This window comes from Rutidosis leptorrhynchoides, chromosome 3, assembly GCF_046630445.1.
Source record: "Rutidosis leptorrhynchoides isolate AG116_Rl617_1_P2 chromosome 3, CSIRO_AGI_Rlap_v1, whole genome shotgun sequence".
In the NCBI taxonomy this organism is placed as follows: Eukaryota; Viridiplantae; Streptophyta; class Magnoliopsida; order Asterales; family Asteraceae; genus Rutidosis; species Rutidosis leptorrhynchoides.
The window spans coordinates 100,963,532-100,981,095 of NC_092335.1; the positions used below are offsets into that span (position 1 = coordinate 100,963,532).

At 33.2% G+C, this 17,564-nt stretch overlaps 2 protein-coding genes across 4 annotated transcripts; one reads left to right on the plus strand and one right to left on the minus strand.

Annotated features, from left to right (window-relative positions):
- Positions 1–1,003: 1,003 nt before the first annotated feature.
- Positions 1,004–5,207, plus strand: LOC139896573 (phospholipase D delta-like). Of its 3 annotated transcripts, none has more exons than XM_071879216.1 (10): positions 1,004–1,287; positions 1,641–2,268; positions 2,663–2,974; positions 3,228–3,536; positions 3,630–3,698; positions 3,777–3,921; positions 4,033–4,181; positions 4,282–4,434; positions 4,574–4,774; positions 4,866–5,207. In XM_071879216.1, exons 1-10 carry the CDS (start codon positions 1,004–1,006, stop codon positions 5,160–5,162), a joined length of 2,547 nt encoding a protein of 848 aa, XP_071735317.1. In that variant the 3' UTR covers positions 5,163–5,207. The 3 variants fall into 3 exon arrangements, with proteins under 3 accessions (XP_071735317.1, XP_071735319.1, XP_071735318.1); XM_071879218.1 differs by having other exon boundaries at positions 4,592–4,774; XM_071879217.1 differs by having other exon boundaries at positions 4,282–4,422.
- A 470-nt stretch (positions 5,208–5,677) lies between these two features.
- On the minus strand, positions 5,678–10,515 carry LOC139900246 (uncharacterized). The gene is made up of 7 exons (XM_071883036.1): positions 10,504–10,515; positions 10,268–10,287; positions 9,795–9,917; positions 9,584–9,686; positions 7,268–7,417; positions 6,490–6,559; positions 5,678–6,135 (listed from the first exon to the last, which is right to left on the minus strand). Exons 1-7 carry the CDS (start codon positions 10,513–10,515, stop codon positions 5,840–5,842), a joined length of 774 nt encoding a protein of 257 aa, XP_071739137.1. The 3' UTR covers positions 5,678–5,839.
- Positions 10,516–17,564: the final 7,049 nt, after the last annotated feature.

Sequence of the window (17,564 nt, forward strand, 5' to 3'; positions counted from 1 at the left end):
ATATCGACATCGAATTCTCTCATTTGTCACTCAAATGCGCGTTAGGAGAAAACTATTCACATACGATTGCCGTATTGAATAACCAGTGTGCTTTGAATTAAACTGATAGGTTTAAGGCATATAACTTACTTACTTAAGCATTAATATTGAAAACTTGTTGATACATTTTGTTCAAAAAATAGAAATAAAAAGATAACTTAATTAAGCATTAAGAACATATATGCACGTAACTGTAAACACTTGTCGTTTATCAAACTAATTGAATCATTTATCTTAGTAAACAATTATAGAAAATAAATCACTATTCAAATAGGCATTCTTCTTACAGAGAAATGCCCCTATTAAGAATTTCCCTCATATTTCACGATATGTGGGAAAAATTGATATAAATTACTGTTGTTATTGTCATAACGCAGAATAATGTGCTAGCAATTTGTAAAATTTATTAAATAGACTTCTTTTATATTGAATAATAAAAATAAATAATAAAGCTAAGGATATAAAAGATTCAAATTCGTTACGATTTTAAGGCAGCAACTGGCATTACTAAAATGATATACAAAAGTTACATTGAGGCAAGAATACTTGCAAATCCAATTTTATATGTAGTGTGCTACCAAATGGGGAATCAAAGTTATCCTTTGGACAAAGCTACACACTTGTGCTATACCAAAATAATTTTTTACTCGTACTATTCTCTACATTCTTTTAAAATAAAATTATACTGTAAACAATTCACATTGCTATTTAGTAGTACAACTAATATATATAATCAGAATAGTTGTTCCTAAAAATGAAACCAACCAGAATTTTTAATAATTAACACAAAGTGTTATTATTCCTATAAATAACAACCCCAACGCAAAGATTTTTCAAAACAACAGTACCTACCTGTTTATGGCGCCAATATTTTCAGTTTACAATTAACCACCAAGCCTAATTTTCACAATATAAAACTTTTATTCTTTATTAGTTGTTTTCAAGTTTGAATAACCTTTGCAAAATGGCTAATAATTCATCAGCTAAGATTGTGTTCTTACATGGTGATTTATATCTCCAAATTATAGAAGCCCAAAACTTACCTAACATGGACGTAGTCACTGGCCATATCATGCGTTGTGTGTCGTTTGATTCGTGCCCTGAAGACAACCCTAAGTCTGGATCCAGTGACCTGAAACTGCGAGCTAGTGGACGCAAAATCATCGCTAGTGATCCTTACGTCAAAGTATCTGTTCCTCAAGCTGCCGTTGCACGTACACGTGTGCTGAAAAATTCCAGAAACCCAAGGTAAAGATTCATCAGATCACGCGCGTGTTACACAGTTACAGAATTTTATTATCTTACTATATAAAATGATGTGGCATGGTAAATTTATACTATTTTTTTTATGGATTTTTCTAATGACAACCTGTAAGTGTTATCGTTAACGCGCATAAAGGTATAGTAGTCTTTAATAACCCCCACCTTAAAATTAATATACGCGTCATGTATAATGTATTTATGTACCTTAACGACAACCCTTAGGCTGCCGTTAGAACATCATTAATTATCTTAATATGATGTCAAATCATTTGTGAGTACCTTTTCTCATATTGTGAAAGATTATTTATACATATACTTATCACATTATCGGTAACAAGGTGGGACGAGCGGTTCAATATTCCATTAGCACACACGCTTGTTCATTTGGAGTTTGAAGTGAAAGACGATGACTTGTTCGGAGCTGACTTGTTAGGGACCGTTCAAGTTCCAGCAGAGCTGATTGCGACAGGGCAATTGATCTCTGATTGGTTCCCGATGCAGAATTCTCGAAAAGACTGTTCATTGAGGCTCGAAATGAAGTTTATGCCTTGCGAAATGAATCCACTTTACAGACACGGTGTTGCTGGAGATCCGAACATAAAAGGTGTTCGAGACACTTATTTTCCGTTGAGAAAAGGTTCTCAGGTGACATTATATCAGGATGCTCACATTAGGGCTGAATCTGAAATGCCTTTGATTGAATTGGATGGGGGTAAGGTTTTCGAGCACAATTCGTGTTGGGAAGATATATGTCATGCTATATCATTAGCTCATCATATGATATATATTGTCGGTTGGTCGATTTTTCACAAGATTAAACTGATTCGAGAACCGACTAGGCCGTTGCCCAGGGGAGGGGATTTGATACTCGGCGAATTGCTAAAGTACAAGTCTGAAGAAGGGGTTAGGGTTTTGTTGTTGGTTTGGGATGATAAGACCTCACACAACACCCTCTTCGTTAACACGGTGAGATTTTGAAATTTTGTATAGAGAAAATTATACAGACTTGCATTAAATTACACCAATCGTCCTTATATTTTGAAAATTACAGTGATCGTTCACGTTGTTTTAGAAATTACACAAATTGTCCTTATCTTTCAAAAATTACACCGATGGTCCCTGACTTATATAAGAGTGACTAATTTAAAATGTGCATTAATGAGAGAAACCATCAACGTACACTTTTAGGTAAGTCAGGAACAATGCGTGTAATTTTTAAAAGATAAGGACGGTGTAAATCAGAGGGACTATCGTTGTAATCTTTTCAAAAGGACGGTTGGTATGAATTTTATGTAAACCACAAGGACTATTGGTATATTTTATATTTTAATGGTGTTTACGGGCGATTGATATGATGCAGCCCGGAGTGATGCAAACTCATGATGAAGAAACGAGGAGGTTTTTCAAGCATTCATCGGTGCAATGTGTGCTTTCGCCTCGTTATGGAAGCGGTAGACTTAGTCTTTTTAAACAACAGGTTGTTGGTGGTGCATTTACACACCATCAGAAATGTGTACTTGTTGATACACAGGGATATGGTAATAATAGAAAGATTACAGCTTTTATTGGAGGTCTCGATTTATGTGACGGTCGATACGACACGCCCGAGCATAGGTTATTTCACGATCTCGACACTGTATTTAGGGACGACATTCACCAACCTACATTCCCCGTAAGTAGCTATATATTACGTTCTGTTAATTAAGAAGGAAAAAAAACTATAGTTAATGTTTGTTTACATTTGAATTGGGCAATGATATTTCCATTTGATACGTCCACTCATCTCATGCATTATATACTTTTACTGTACATACATGTTATGCATGATTATGAGCGGATATATCAAAAACTGTATGTGAAAATATCAACTCCCATTTGAATTATATATACTTTTACTAATGTTGAATATGAATGATTTAAATTAGGTAGGAACAAAGGCGCCAAGGCAGCCATGGCATGACTTACACTGCAAGATTGAAGGTCCTGCTGCATATGATGTGTTGTTAAACTTTGAACAACGGTGGAGAAAAGCGACGAAATGGAGAGAATTTGCGTTTGTTGCGAAAAGGATGGCTCATTGGCAAGACGATGCATTGTTAAAGATTGACCGAATCTCGTGGATTGCAAGCCCTCGATATACGACTCCGGAACATGGAGATCATACAGTAGTTCCTGAAGATGTTCCTTTATTGCATGTATCAAGTGAAATTGATCCTGATAATTGGCACGTGCAGGTTAGAAATTGCTTGAAATCGCAAAAAAAAAAAAAAAAAAAAAAAAAAAAAAAAAAAAAAAAAAAAAACTTACGGTTTTGTTTAACATTGCAGATTTTCCGGTCTATCGATTCTGGATCACTAAAAGGGTTCCCTAAAACTGTGGATGTTGCTGACGCACAGGTTTATAATTTAAACTTTTGAGTCCATAAAATTAAGTACTCTGTTATGATGACGTGTATGCTATGTTAATTCCTGCAGAATCTTATAACAGCAAAAAATATGGTTATTGAAAAAAGTATTCAAACAGCATATATCCAAGCGATCCGATCAGCACAGCATTTCATTTATATTGAAAATCAGTATTTCATTGGATCATCATATGCATGGTCATATGAAAATGCAGGTATGCTATGATTTATGTAATTCAATTTGATTTTTATAACTTCTTGTGAATATAAAAGTGCTACTTCAGTTCAGTTTTTTTCTGTTTTCCTCGATGCATTCGATAATTTAGGAGCTGATAACCTAATCCCAATGGAGTTGGCTCAAAAAATAGCAAGCAAGATCCGAAACAACGAGAGGTTTGCAGTTTATGTTGTCATACCAATGTGGCCAGAAGGCGTCCCAACTTCTGCTACAGTGCAAGAGATTCTCTATTGGCAGGTATATTCTATAGGTCACCGGTGCAATTTTTGACAAACTTTAGGGACCAACCGCGTAATTTTGTCATTAATATCTGGTTTCCAAATGTCTTAATGTGCAGAGTCAGACAATGCAAATGATGTACACTGTTGTTGCACAAGCAATCAAGTCCATGCAACTAGATGCACACCCTCAAGACTATCTAAATTTCTACTGTCTTGGAAAACGAGAAGACGTACCATTCAAAACGAACGCAACATTTGCAGACGAGAAGGTATTGCAACCTTTATATGATATTTGCAGTTCATATCAATTATGATTGCTGAGCTTGTGAAACAAGTGTACCGAACTACTTTCCCATATCTAGAGTGGTTTACAATTTCAATAAAGTTGAAACGGGGTTGATTATATAGGTCTCGGATTCGCAAAAGTTCAAGAGGTTCATGATTTACGTGCATGCTAAAGGAATGATCGTGGATGACGAGTATGTAATAGTCGGATCTGCAAACATCAATCAAAGATCTATGGCTGGTTCAAAGGACACTGAAATAGCTATGGGTTCATATCAACCGCATCACACTTGGGCTGCAAAAAAGCGACACCCACATGGACAGGTTCGACAACTCTGTTTTTATTAATATGGGCGCAACCAACTTACACACTCAATAAAAGAAGGAAGTTGTAAACTTTTAAGTGTGATTTTAGGTTTATGGTTACAGAATGTCGTTGTGGGCTGAGCATCTCGGGATGCTAGAAAACGTCTACAAGGATCCCGAAAGTGTTGAATGTGTGCGCAAAGTCAATAATATAGCGGAAGATAACTGGAAAAGATATTCATCTGAGAAATACACAATATTGCAAGGTCATCTTTTAAGGTATCCGTTAAAAGTAGATGGTTATGGAAATGTGAGTTCGTTGCCTGGATTTGAAGAGTTCCCTGATGTTCGAGGCAAAGTAATGGGGGCCCATTCGCCAACACTACCCGATATTCTAACTACTTGATTTCAGACCCGATTGTTAATTCATATGTGTGTGATTGTGATGAAGTGCGGGTGTGTTGGGTTTGGTATTGTTCAATGATAAAAAGGGAATGAACTGGAATAAAGGATAATATGTAGTAACACACAGTATGCATAATCTGTGTAGAACTTAGTAGTTATAAGTTCAATAGTGTGATTAATCAATCAACCTGATAATAAAGCATAATAATTTAGGCATTCAGCTAGGATCCAATCATTTACGACCACTAGGGGGACTAAACCACTCACACAATCATCTCTCGCAGTTACATAAACTGCCCCCAACTGCTGCCCTGGAAGAGACCCGGACCAATCCGAGGGCATGGCCGGTAGAACCCCCTCCCCGCTGCCCCGGCAACGCGATGTACGAAAGGCGACCTTGGGTAGAATTCAAGATCAAGGGAATATCTTTGTGTGCAATGTTGCCACCCCAGGGAATCGAACTCCCAACCTCTAACAACGAGGTATGGGCCATTACAACTGAACCAACAAACAAAATCTTTAACAAGCCATAGACTGCATAACTCCAATCTAGTTCACAATAGGTTTAGTTAAACACCTTACACCTCAACAGATTACAGATAAAACTACCAAACTCAAATCCACTCTCACAACATTATTCTGAATCAGCGGTAAACAAACACCTGAAAAAAGCTATAACTAGCGACGACCATAGTGCCTTTCAGGAGAATATGGAGGAGACCTTGTTTGATCCCTTCTAGACCTGCCGCCATAATAAGGTGAGCGTCTAGGTGGAGAGTAATCACGCCCATTACCTCTATACGGTGGTGGGGACCGCCTTGGAGGCGGAGAGTAATGACGACCACCGCCACCTCTATATTGTGGCGGGGACCGCCTTGGAGGTGGAGAATAATGACGACCACCTCCACCTCTGTATCCATAATCATCACGGCCAGAACCACCACGATACCTACCTCCTCTGTCACCACGATAGCCTGAAAATGGCACAACAATCCCATCAATACAACACCAATAAAAAGGTGGCAAATTTGACCCATTAAGTTATAAATGGGTCAAACAACATTATTGTTTTACCTATAACAGGTCAAACATGCAGATCAAAACCAGGTCCAAAGTTTGTTTGTAATTGCACATAACAATCTATATCATTTTGTTCTAATAATCAAGTTATATTATAGCTAACTATAAATATTTAGCAAAAATAAAAGGAGCCTGAAATGAGTCTTTTTCGACCCGTTTACTAGTATTAAATATAAAAGAATCAAACGTCAGCCAACATAGCACAAATGAAAAGTGACCTTAGCAAATAAACAAAAACAAAAATTTACCAGTGTCCCTGGCGTTTTTCAGGCCTAGATAATGTCCAGGTGTTGGAGTCCTAGGACGTTTCCTTCGTGACTGAAATGAAACACATAAACGATTTCAAGTAAAAGTTCTTTCAACAAAGAAGCGGAGTATTATCGTACAACGACATGAAACTATCAACATGCAAAATGTAAGGAAAAAAATATAAGACCATAATCATTAAAAACAACCCCTAAAAGAAAGAAAGAAACAAAAATACTTGACCCATTCTCGATAACAAACATGGGAAGATGGCTAAAGAGAAAAAAAAGAAAATGCATGTGACTAGTACCCATCAGCCACTAAAGCTTGACTAGATGTTGATAATGACCATTGATTAGTTGATGGTTGAATAAATTTGCTTTTGCTGTTGATAATGACCGTTGATTAGTTGATAGTTGAATAGTTGAATGTATGCCGGGGTTGTATATAGTTGAGCAATAAGCTTGCTATGTTTAGTTGATCAGATGATGAATGTGAAAAGATTGGTGCTGTTTTAGCTGGCAATTTGATCAAGTTGTTTAAAAGTTGCATTGATGAACTCATCAACTTTGATTGCTGCCAATATAGATGATCCAATATAGCCAGTAAACCTTGGTGCTGTTTTAGCTGGCCATTTGATCAAGTTGTTTAAAAGTTGCATTGATGAACTCATCAACTTTGATTGCTGCCAATATAGATGATCCAATATAGCCAGTAAACCTTAAAGTCAAAGGGAAGAAGTTTTAAAGATGACTTGCAACATAAGCCAGAGTAACTTACCTTCTCAACAGTTATTTGGCGATGTTCAAGAACCGACTGATTAAGGTGCTTTATGCAGCGATTTGCATCTTCAGTAGTGTCCATTGTTATAAAAGCAAATCCACGAGAGATGCGCGAACGAGGCTCCACAACCAGAAAACAGCTTGCCACCTAAAGAGATGGTGCAGTCTTTACTCATTAGTCATTTAAGTACGTACGTACATACTATACCTGGCAAACGGGTCGGGTTGGGTCAAAGATCAAATGGGTTTGGGTCGAAACGGGTCATGGGTCGCCTTTTAAGTGGGTCTAACGGGTTGGGTCGAGACCCGGGTCAGGTTGGTCTGATTGGGTCGAGACCTAATATTCTTCATAATTTTTTTGAAACCTGAAATGAAAACTGTATTTTAAACCTGAAACCCGAAATGAAAATTGAAACGCGAATCTTAATAATTGAAACCCGAAATGAAAACAGAAAGGTGAAATTTAAAATTGACACGTGAAATTGAATCATGAAACTAAAAACTGAAACATAAACTCAACGTTTATGTGTTTATTTTAAATATGTTATCTTGTTCGTGTTCGTATTACGTTTTACTTTTAATTTTTACGTTTACGTCTACAATTTACGTTTCACGTCTATGTTTTACGTATATTTTTGACCATTTTACGTAATAGATTTATAAATATAATATTTAATAGTAAAATTTTCAAACTGTTAAAAAACAAAGAAACTTAACTAATAAGACTATTAATTTTTCAAGTTTAATCAATAATTAAAATTAAATTGTTAAAGAGAACAGTTACGCATTAAGTGCATTAAATTACGAGAGATGACCGACGTAACAACCACTTAAAGGAGTTCTATCCACTTATATAATTTAATGCACTTAATGCGTAACTGTTCTCTTTAACAATTTAATTTTAATTATTGATTAAACTTGAAAAATTAATAGTTTTCTTTGTTTTTTAACAGTTTGAAATTTTACTATTAAATATTATATTTATAAATCTATTACGTAAAATGGTCAAAAATATACGTAAAACATAGACGTGAAACGTAAATTGTAGACGTAAACGTAGAAATTAAAAGTAAAACGTAATACGAACACGAACAAGAAAACATATTTTAAAATAAACACGTAAACAAAAACGTCGAGTTTATGTTTTAGTTTTTAGTTTGATGTTTCAATTTCAATTTCACGTGTCAGTTTTAAATTTCACTTTTCTGTTTTCATTTCGGGTTTCAATTATTAATATTCGCGTTTCAATTTTCATTTCGGGTTTCAGGTTTAAGTTAAAATACAGTTTTCATTTCAGGTTTCAGGTTTCAGGTTTCAAAAAAATTATGAAGAAAATTAGGTCTCGACCCAATCAGACCATCTGACACGGGTCTCGACCCAATCAGACCCGGGTCTCGACCCAACCCGCTAGACCCATTTAAAAGTCGACCCGTTTCGACCCATGACCCGTTTCGACCCATGACCTGTTTCGACCCAAACCCATTTGATCTTTGACCCAACCCGACCCGTTTGCTAGGTATACTGGCGGTAAATAAAAATATCAATAAACTGGATGTTATGGTGTTTAATTGTTCAGACCCATTTGTCTGTCCCGTTGGACCCGCTTTACTTTTTAAAGATATATAATATAAAGACCTGTTTGGGTCTGCTATCATACTTAATCATAATTCAGATGAAGCCGCTGGAAACCAATAGTCAACCCAACTGACCCATCTTTTGAAGAATGGGTCATGTTTGCCAGCCATAGTACATACGAATATGGGATATTGTGGGGTAAAAGAAAGATAAAAAATCATTTTTGAGCCAAAAATTTATAAGTAGGAAACTCAATTAACATATCAATGAGGCCCATATAAACACCTTGATTTCGTTACAAAAACTGTGCATTATAAAAACCGGTATAAGAATGCATAGAACCAAAGTGAATTGAGTTGGTTTGCTGAGTAAACAAGTGCAAAAACATACACTTAGGGATCAAGGAATTAAAGCTTTTGTAAAAATAATTCTAAATCAATGAAAAACACACAGAATTCAAGGTATAGCTCGAGTACACCTTCTGAGGTAGCAAACGTCATCAATTAGTAAACATTTATAGCTTATGTAATGAATTATGCCCTTATTTCGTGTATCTGCTAGGTGACTCATAGATAGAATTTTGACCACAAAACGTATACGTTTACATGTCTAACAAAGTGATAAAAAATTATAATCAGACAGACATATTTTCATTACACATAAAAGGATAGACCTATCACCAAGCTCCCTACAATACCTTATAGTGGTACCAAAATCAGTTATATAGAGATGAACTAACCTTGCCCTCCTTTGAAAAATATTCTTCGAGTTGCTCCTGTGTAACACGTGTAGATAGGCCAGTTACGTACAGTGTATTTCCAGGGTTTACAACCTCTTCCTCCCTAACCAAGGTCCAAAAAAGACGGTGTCAACATAAACATCCATCACACAACAAAGCTCAATCTCAAAAAGCAGAACTTATAGAATCCTGAGACAAAACAAAAACGTACCTTCCACGACTTCTGGACCTTGATCTGGATGCAGGCCTACCTCTTGGCGGTCTTGACCAGGACCTTGATCTAGATCGAGACCTGGACCTCGATGGTGCGTCATAGGGAGGCGACTGTGAATACCTATATACATTAGCAGAAAATGAAGCAGATATAATTTAGCAACTATTATATTTCCCTCTTCTCCCAAATGTATGAACTTTGGTCATACTACAGTTCAAATTGTAACCATTTAATCATACTAATATACTATCTCATATCATGATCGACAGAGTTCAATCGACTCATTTTCACTTACAATTACCCCCAATTATCTAATCAATCGACGGATAGGAACAATTTTGCCTAAAAAATTTCAGCTTAAAGTACGTGATAACAGCAGTAATTGACAAATCGTAAACGCTATAAGCTAAATTGTTCTACAGCAAGCATGAATTGAAGTAAAAAATCAAAATTGAGAATTTAGAGTTTACCTTCCTCGAGGAGAATCAGCCTGCAAATAATAGAAATAGAATTACACGCATTAAAAGGTGCAATACATATATAACAATTTCAAATAAATTAACAAATAACAGGATATGATCGATGAATAAAAGCTCACCATTGGATGCGAACCCTAGATCGTGAATTTATTCGAGGGTTTTTGCAGGACCCTATTTAAAAAGTAGGTGAAAAGGGAGGCAGGCCGTTAGGTTTAGTTATTGGCTACAATACACCCCATAGTATATGGATTGATATATAAGCCCTTATTACTTCTTTTTAAATCCCAAACACTTATAGGGTGTGTTTGGTTCATGGAATTTGGAAGGATTTCGAAGGATTTGCATTTTAAATTCTCTACAATCCCATGTTTGGTTGGATTATTTTAACAAGGGAGGGATTTAAAAACCCTCAGATTAGGTATTTTAAAATGACTCAAGTTGGTCCGTCATTTCTAAATCCGATTTTGGGCGGAAGTTTTACGTATCAAAATGGACAAAATCACCCCTTCATCTTTACAAACTCCCTTGTCCTTCATTTTTATCCACAAAATTGTGAAACTCTTCCCCAAATTTTTCTCCATTGCTGATGGCTACCAGTTTCTAAATTAAATCTTCTCCATCAAAACGTCAGGTAAGCTTCGCTGATATAATCTAAACTTCTAATCCGTACTCGATTTTTGCTTCTATATCTATTATCTTTTCAATCTAGGGTTTGTATTGTTTTTTGTTTTCTTTGACTGTAGGCCTACATCTGTTCTATAATTCAAGTCCTATTTTTGATTTAGCTAATTAAAGTGACATGGCGTTGATAAATTGTTATATGTTTGTTCTACGAAGTTATTTGTTATGTAAATTTTTATTTTTGTTGAAATAATCTTCCCTAGCAATTTGTTTTATAATTTTGTGGATATAGGATAATAGATTACGGAGACCAGACTTGATGTTGGTTTGACTTACATATATTTAATAAAACTCAAAATCTACAAATGTGTACAAGCTTCTGCGAATATATATTAAGTTAAAAATTGAAGTGCAACTCTAACAGGAAGCTATTGTGTATATCTTCTTTTCTCTACTAAAATTTGTTGTAATTGAACACCCATTTTTTATGCAGAAACCAAGCTTGTTATGGCGACTAAAAAGAGAGGTTATCGTGGGTGGTCAAATGATCAAGAAACGAAGCTTGTTGAGGTTCTAGTAAATATGGTTAATGGCGGAAGATTTAAAGCCGACAATGGCTTTAAATCCGGATACTTACAACATCTTGAAGAAAAGCTTAAAGAAACATTCCAGACGCGGGTTTTGAAATGACCCGTTCATATACAATATAAACGATTCACAATAGTTGATTACATCGCGATTTAATTGACCTCTATATGATACATTTTACAAACATTGCATTCGTTTTTAAAAGACAAACTTTCTTTACATCGAAAGTTGACGGCAAGCATACTATTTCATAATACCTCCAACTATAATTGACTTAATAATAATCTTGATGAACTCGACGACTCGAATGCAACGTCTTTTGAAATATGTCATGAATGACTCCAAGTAATATCTCTAATATGAGCAAATGCATATCGGAAGATTTCTTTCATACCTGAGAATAAACATGCTTTCAAGTGTCAACTAAAAGGTTGGTGAGTTCATAGGTTTATCATAAAATAATAAAATTCATCATTTTGATAGACCACAAGATTTAAATCCTGCATGGTACAAATGGGCCTGAATCCTATACCTACCTGTAATGTACATGCGATATCTTTTAAATACAGTACACTTTTCTCGTGTACGAAATCATCTTTCATAAATCTTAGTAACCGTACACATATCTTGTGCACAAAAATAACATACACATAACTTGTGTATAAAATCATTCTCTCGATACATAACATTCACTTTTCATTGCTTTCATAGCTTGGCTTGGTAACCGACCTTAACATATAATGCGCATAATAATATCCCCAAAACAGAACATCTCGTCTGTATAATAATCATATAAACTTCGAAGTACTAAACACCACGCCCACTAGCCCTTCCGTCTAGTGAACATTCTGAGTAGGGGTGTTAAACCCGGTAGCTACCTTTAGGATTCGCGTCAATTAGGCGTGCACTAATTCTCAAAATTAGTGATGTTCTCTAATTCTTAGGTTACCAAGCAATAATAATCAGGGGAAAAATATTCATATCAATTGTGGCAATTATCACGTCCACATAATTCAATGGTGGCAATTATCACGTCCACATAATTCATTCGAGGAATGTGTTTGCTTGTGTCTATCTCGTCAAACATTTATAAAAGCATTTCATGTATTCGCAGTTCAAAATGTATTTCAAAAGTATTTAAATAAGCAGTTTTAAAAGTAGCGCATGTATTCTCAGTCCCAAAAATGTAAAGAGTAAAAGGGAATCAAATGAACTCACAATACGATATTTTGTAGTAAAAATATGCATACGACGGAACTGAACAAGGCAGGGTTGGCCTCGGATTCACGAACCTATATCATTCATATATATATTAAAACATATAATAATATTCAAATAATTATATATTTTGATATTAGTAGTATACTTGTGATATTATGTTTAATATTAATATTTACCTAAATATATTTATTTTATATATTTTATTAGTTTATCATAGTAATATATTATATACTGTATTAAAATCTTTTGAATAAATACTTAGTTTTAATATTATTATTTTTTAAGTACTCATAATTTTTAATATGATAACATTTTTAATAAATTCGAGTTATATTGAAACGTAAATGAACAAAAACTATTTTATTAGTAAAAGTAGTATACTTATTATATATACTTCTATATATTTAAGGTTTGTATCTAATTTATAATATCCATCTTTTTAGTTTGATATCATAAAAATATAGTTATATTTTATATACGAAATATATTTAAAACTAAAGTTATAGTTAATAATATTAATTATAATAATAATAATAATAATGATAAAAATAATACTAACTTTAAATAAAAAGATAAATTTAAAAATAGTGATACTTTTGATTATAATTATTATAATAATAGTAATAGTAATACTGATAATAATAATAACTATAATATTAATTTTACTACTAATGATAATAATGATAATAATTTTAAAATAATAATACTAATAATGATAATAATAATAATAATGATGATGATGATGATGATGATGATAATAATAATAATAATAATAATAATAATAATAATAATAATAATAATAATAATAATAATAATAATAGTAATAGTAATAGTAATAGTAATAGTAATAGTAAGAGTAAGAGTAAGAGTATGAGTATGAGTATGAGTATGAGTAAGAGTAAGAGTATGAGTAAGAGTAAGAGTAATAAGTATACTACCTTAAAGAATAGCTTCCTAAAAAGATGTCGCAGCCCGGGCTCGAACCCGAGACCTCTCGCTTAATAGTCAACACGCTCAACCACTGCTCCGCTAGTTCGTTTTTGATTTATTCCTTGCGTTTAATTCTATTAACTCGTATGTTTGCTGTTTTCTCATCATCATCAACCCATAACATTATCATCTATCATCTCCTAATCTTATCATCACCATGATCAAATCATCATTCATCTTAGTTCATTATAATTCCTCATCAACATCTCGGCCAAATAAAAAAAAATCTTGACAAAACTGCACTACAAGTGGAATTGAGTGATACATTCTTTATAGCAGCCATTTCTAAAGATCTCGGCCCAACATTTGAACAAGGTACTCGGCCCAAGTTAAAACAAATCACGGCCCAACAGCAAATTTGGATTGAATCTCGGCCCACCTCAGGAAATAGCCTTTCGGCCTACAACAAAACATAAGTAACCGGTCTTTTTCTTCCCTCTTCTTTTTAGCCGACACAGTCAGAGAAAATACGCAATCATCATCATCATCAAGTATCATTATTCTTATTTAATATCTTCTTACTTTATTCGTTTCTATTTTACCCTAATCACGTTACCAACATCAACATCATGATCCTATCCGTATCATTCTATGTTTGTAATTATCATCATAAATAAATAACAATCATCAAATTGTCACTTTGAAGGGCCCATCATGGTCGGCCACAATTTACAATTTGGATCCACATGCTCATTTAGAATTGCTATAAAGTATCATTCTATAAGGCAAAGTTAACAACTAGTACACAATAATATATAGCACTCTTTATCTTGTTCGACAGAAGGGAAAAAAAAACTATCATAAGTGGTAGTTTTCGAATGGCAAAAACCAGAAGACAGTAGCAGCAGCTTTAATTGGTTCTTTTTGGTTGTTTTGGTTTTAGAGTTTGGCGATCAATTATAATTAAATAGTTCGAGATTCTCTTACGTGGGTGGTGGTTTGGGTTGCACGCTTACGAATAGAAAAACAGAAAAGGTTTCGAGGTTGAGGTGTAGGCTATAATGGTTATGGTGTACAGTAGTAGTAGTAGAGGTAAATAATAGTAGCAGTAGCCATAGGTGAGTTTAATGTTGGTGTTTGTTATCGAAACAGAAACAGAGATTATAGCGAGCCTCTGTGTGTTTGAGGAAAGAGAGAAAAAGAGGGTGATGGAGGTGAGGTAGAAGAGGAGGAGAGTGGTGACGTACATGATGAAAGGTGGTGATGAAGATCAATCAAAAACAGAAAATATGTAGTTCGAGCAGTTTGAATGTGTGGTTCACGAATGAAAGAAGAACAGACGCAACAGCTTAAGTTTAGAGATGGTGATGATGAATGTAATTTCTATAACTCTCTCTACCTCTATGTTTTGTGTATGTGATTATATATATATTGTGAGTGATATTCCAATATTAATTTGTCAAATTTTTGTTTTGTAAATTGATGGTGGTTGACACAAATATTCGAGGCCAGAAGGAACAAACAAAAATGTGTAAAGCAGAAAGTGAAGTGTAACAGATTCGTACAATATATACAGCACAAGATTCGATTACAGTTTGTTTCGTAGCTTTGATTGGGTCAACAGAAGAATCAATCGGGTACACACACACACACACACACACACACACACACATATATATATATATATATATATATATATATATATATATATATATATATATATATATATATATATACAAGTTGAATAAAATTTGATTGTGTAGTACTTATTGAGGTCGACGGGTAACAAAATTCAGACAGGATTATACAGTAACAAGATTTGAAGGACGATTGTGAAGTCGACGTGTAACAGAACGAAGACAGGGTTCTTCGAACAAGAAGAAGAAAACAAGAAAATATAAGTCAGATGTAACAAATTCTTACATTCTTCTGTTACTGATTCCTATCCAAGTTTGTTTTCTTCTTGTGATTAAATCTTGATTTGTACTCGATTAGAGCCAGAAAATCAACTTACTTACAGTAGGATTGTAACGTGAAATAGATTTTGATTCTATGTTTGTTTTATTCCTTGTTTAATAATTAATGATTATATAATTAATACAATAATACTGGTTCATATAACATATCTGTATATATATATATATATATATATATCTGTTTTTACATATTATGATTAATCTTATTAAATAAATAAATATAAATATAACTATAATAATAATACTCTTAATATTATAAATAACAATAATAAATTTTACAATAATATACTAGTAATAATTTTATTATTAATGATAATGATAATAATAACTATAAAATTTATATAATAATATTATTAATAATAATATAATAATATTAATTATAATAATACTAATATTATTAATGATAATAATAATATTAGTAATAACAATATTATAACAATTTATTTATATCAATTTCATATCTATATGTAGTATATTGAAAATAATACTATTAATAATACTGATTTTAATATTAATATTACTATTGATAATAATAATGAAAGTAATGATAATTATATTCAAACTTGTAACTAGATTTAATATATTACAATTTATTACATACATACATATATATATATATATATATATATATATATATATATATATATATATATATATATATATATATATATATATATATATATATATATATATATATATATATATATATATTACAACATATAATATTACAATTTATAATTCCAATTATCATGTATATATATATACACCCATATCTATTTACAATTAATTGTTCGTGAATCGTCGGAAATGGTCGAAGGGTAATTGCATACATGAAATAGTTCAAAAATTTTGAGATTCCACCTAACAGACTTTGCTTATTGTGACGAAATCATATAAAGATTAAGTTTAAATTTGGTCAGAAATTTCCGGATCGTCACAGTACCTACCCGTTAAAGAAATTTCGTCCCGAAATTTGATCGAGGTCGTCATGGCTAACAATAAGAATGTTTTTATGACGAATTTTGGTTGACAATTAGAGTCTTATCATTATTGAGTAATGTAGATAAAACGATTCGATTATGTGAAGCGTACGAGTGAAGCTGTCACAAAAGAGGGAAATAAGAAAATATAGATTCGTCTTAGCTTTTGATGTAGTTGCGGTTGATTTCCAGAATTCAAGGACTTTAAAGAAATCTACTAATCAGAAAGAAAATGTAATCGCACGATTTATTAGCAAACTGTCAGAATTACGGAAGAACAGAAATATCAAGGAAAATATTTTCGTGATATGCTTAGAGATTAAGTAGAATGAAAGAGTTATGTAACATGGCATATGATGAGGGTATGATCTGTGAATCATCATCACGTTCCATTAGAAACTCAACATGACTTACTGTAATATAATTACGTTGGCTAAGCGTCATTATATTATACTAATTCATGCTTCAATTCCCAACACTTCTCCAGAAATCATTCATAATTCAAACTAAAATTTTATAGAAATTTAGAAACTAATCTAGTTTCTTTTATGATGTAACACATATAGCACGAAGAGATAAATAATTTCGGACAAGAATATTTATGAAAATATCCTCAGAAATATCAAAGATATTTATGATGATATTTTCAGAATTTCTATGATCGAAGGTTGATGAAGAAAGATTTTCCACAAGATTTAACATGATTTCGGGGCAAGATATACGCTGAAGATTTTATTGGATACAGAATTACCTGGATTCTTTGAATATAGGGTATGATCCTTGTATTTGTTCTTGGTCTCCTTCATGGTTTGCTCAATCCGTTTTTCAGTACCAAATTTTCTATCGAGTGTTCCCAACACTCCATTCTTTTATCGTCACTTTTGGCCATTAAGACCATTTACTACATGCTGCTTCGTCAGCATTTTCAAAGTTAACGGATCTGGATCATTGGTTATCAAACCAAGGGGTTTC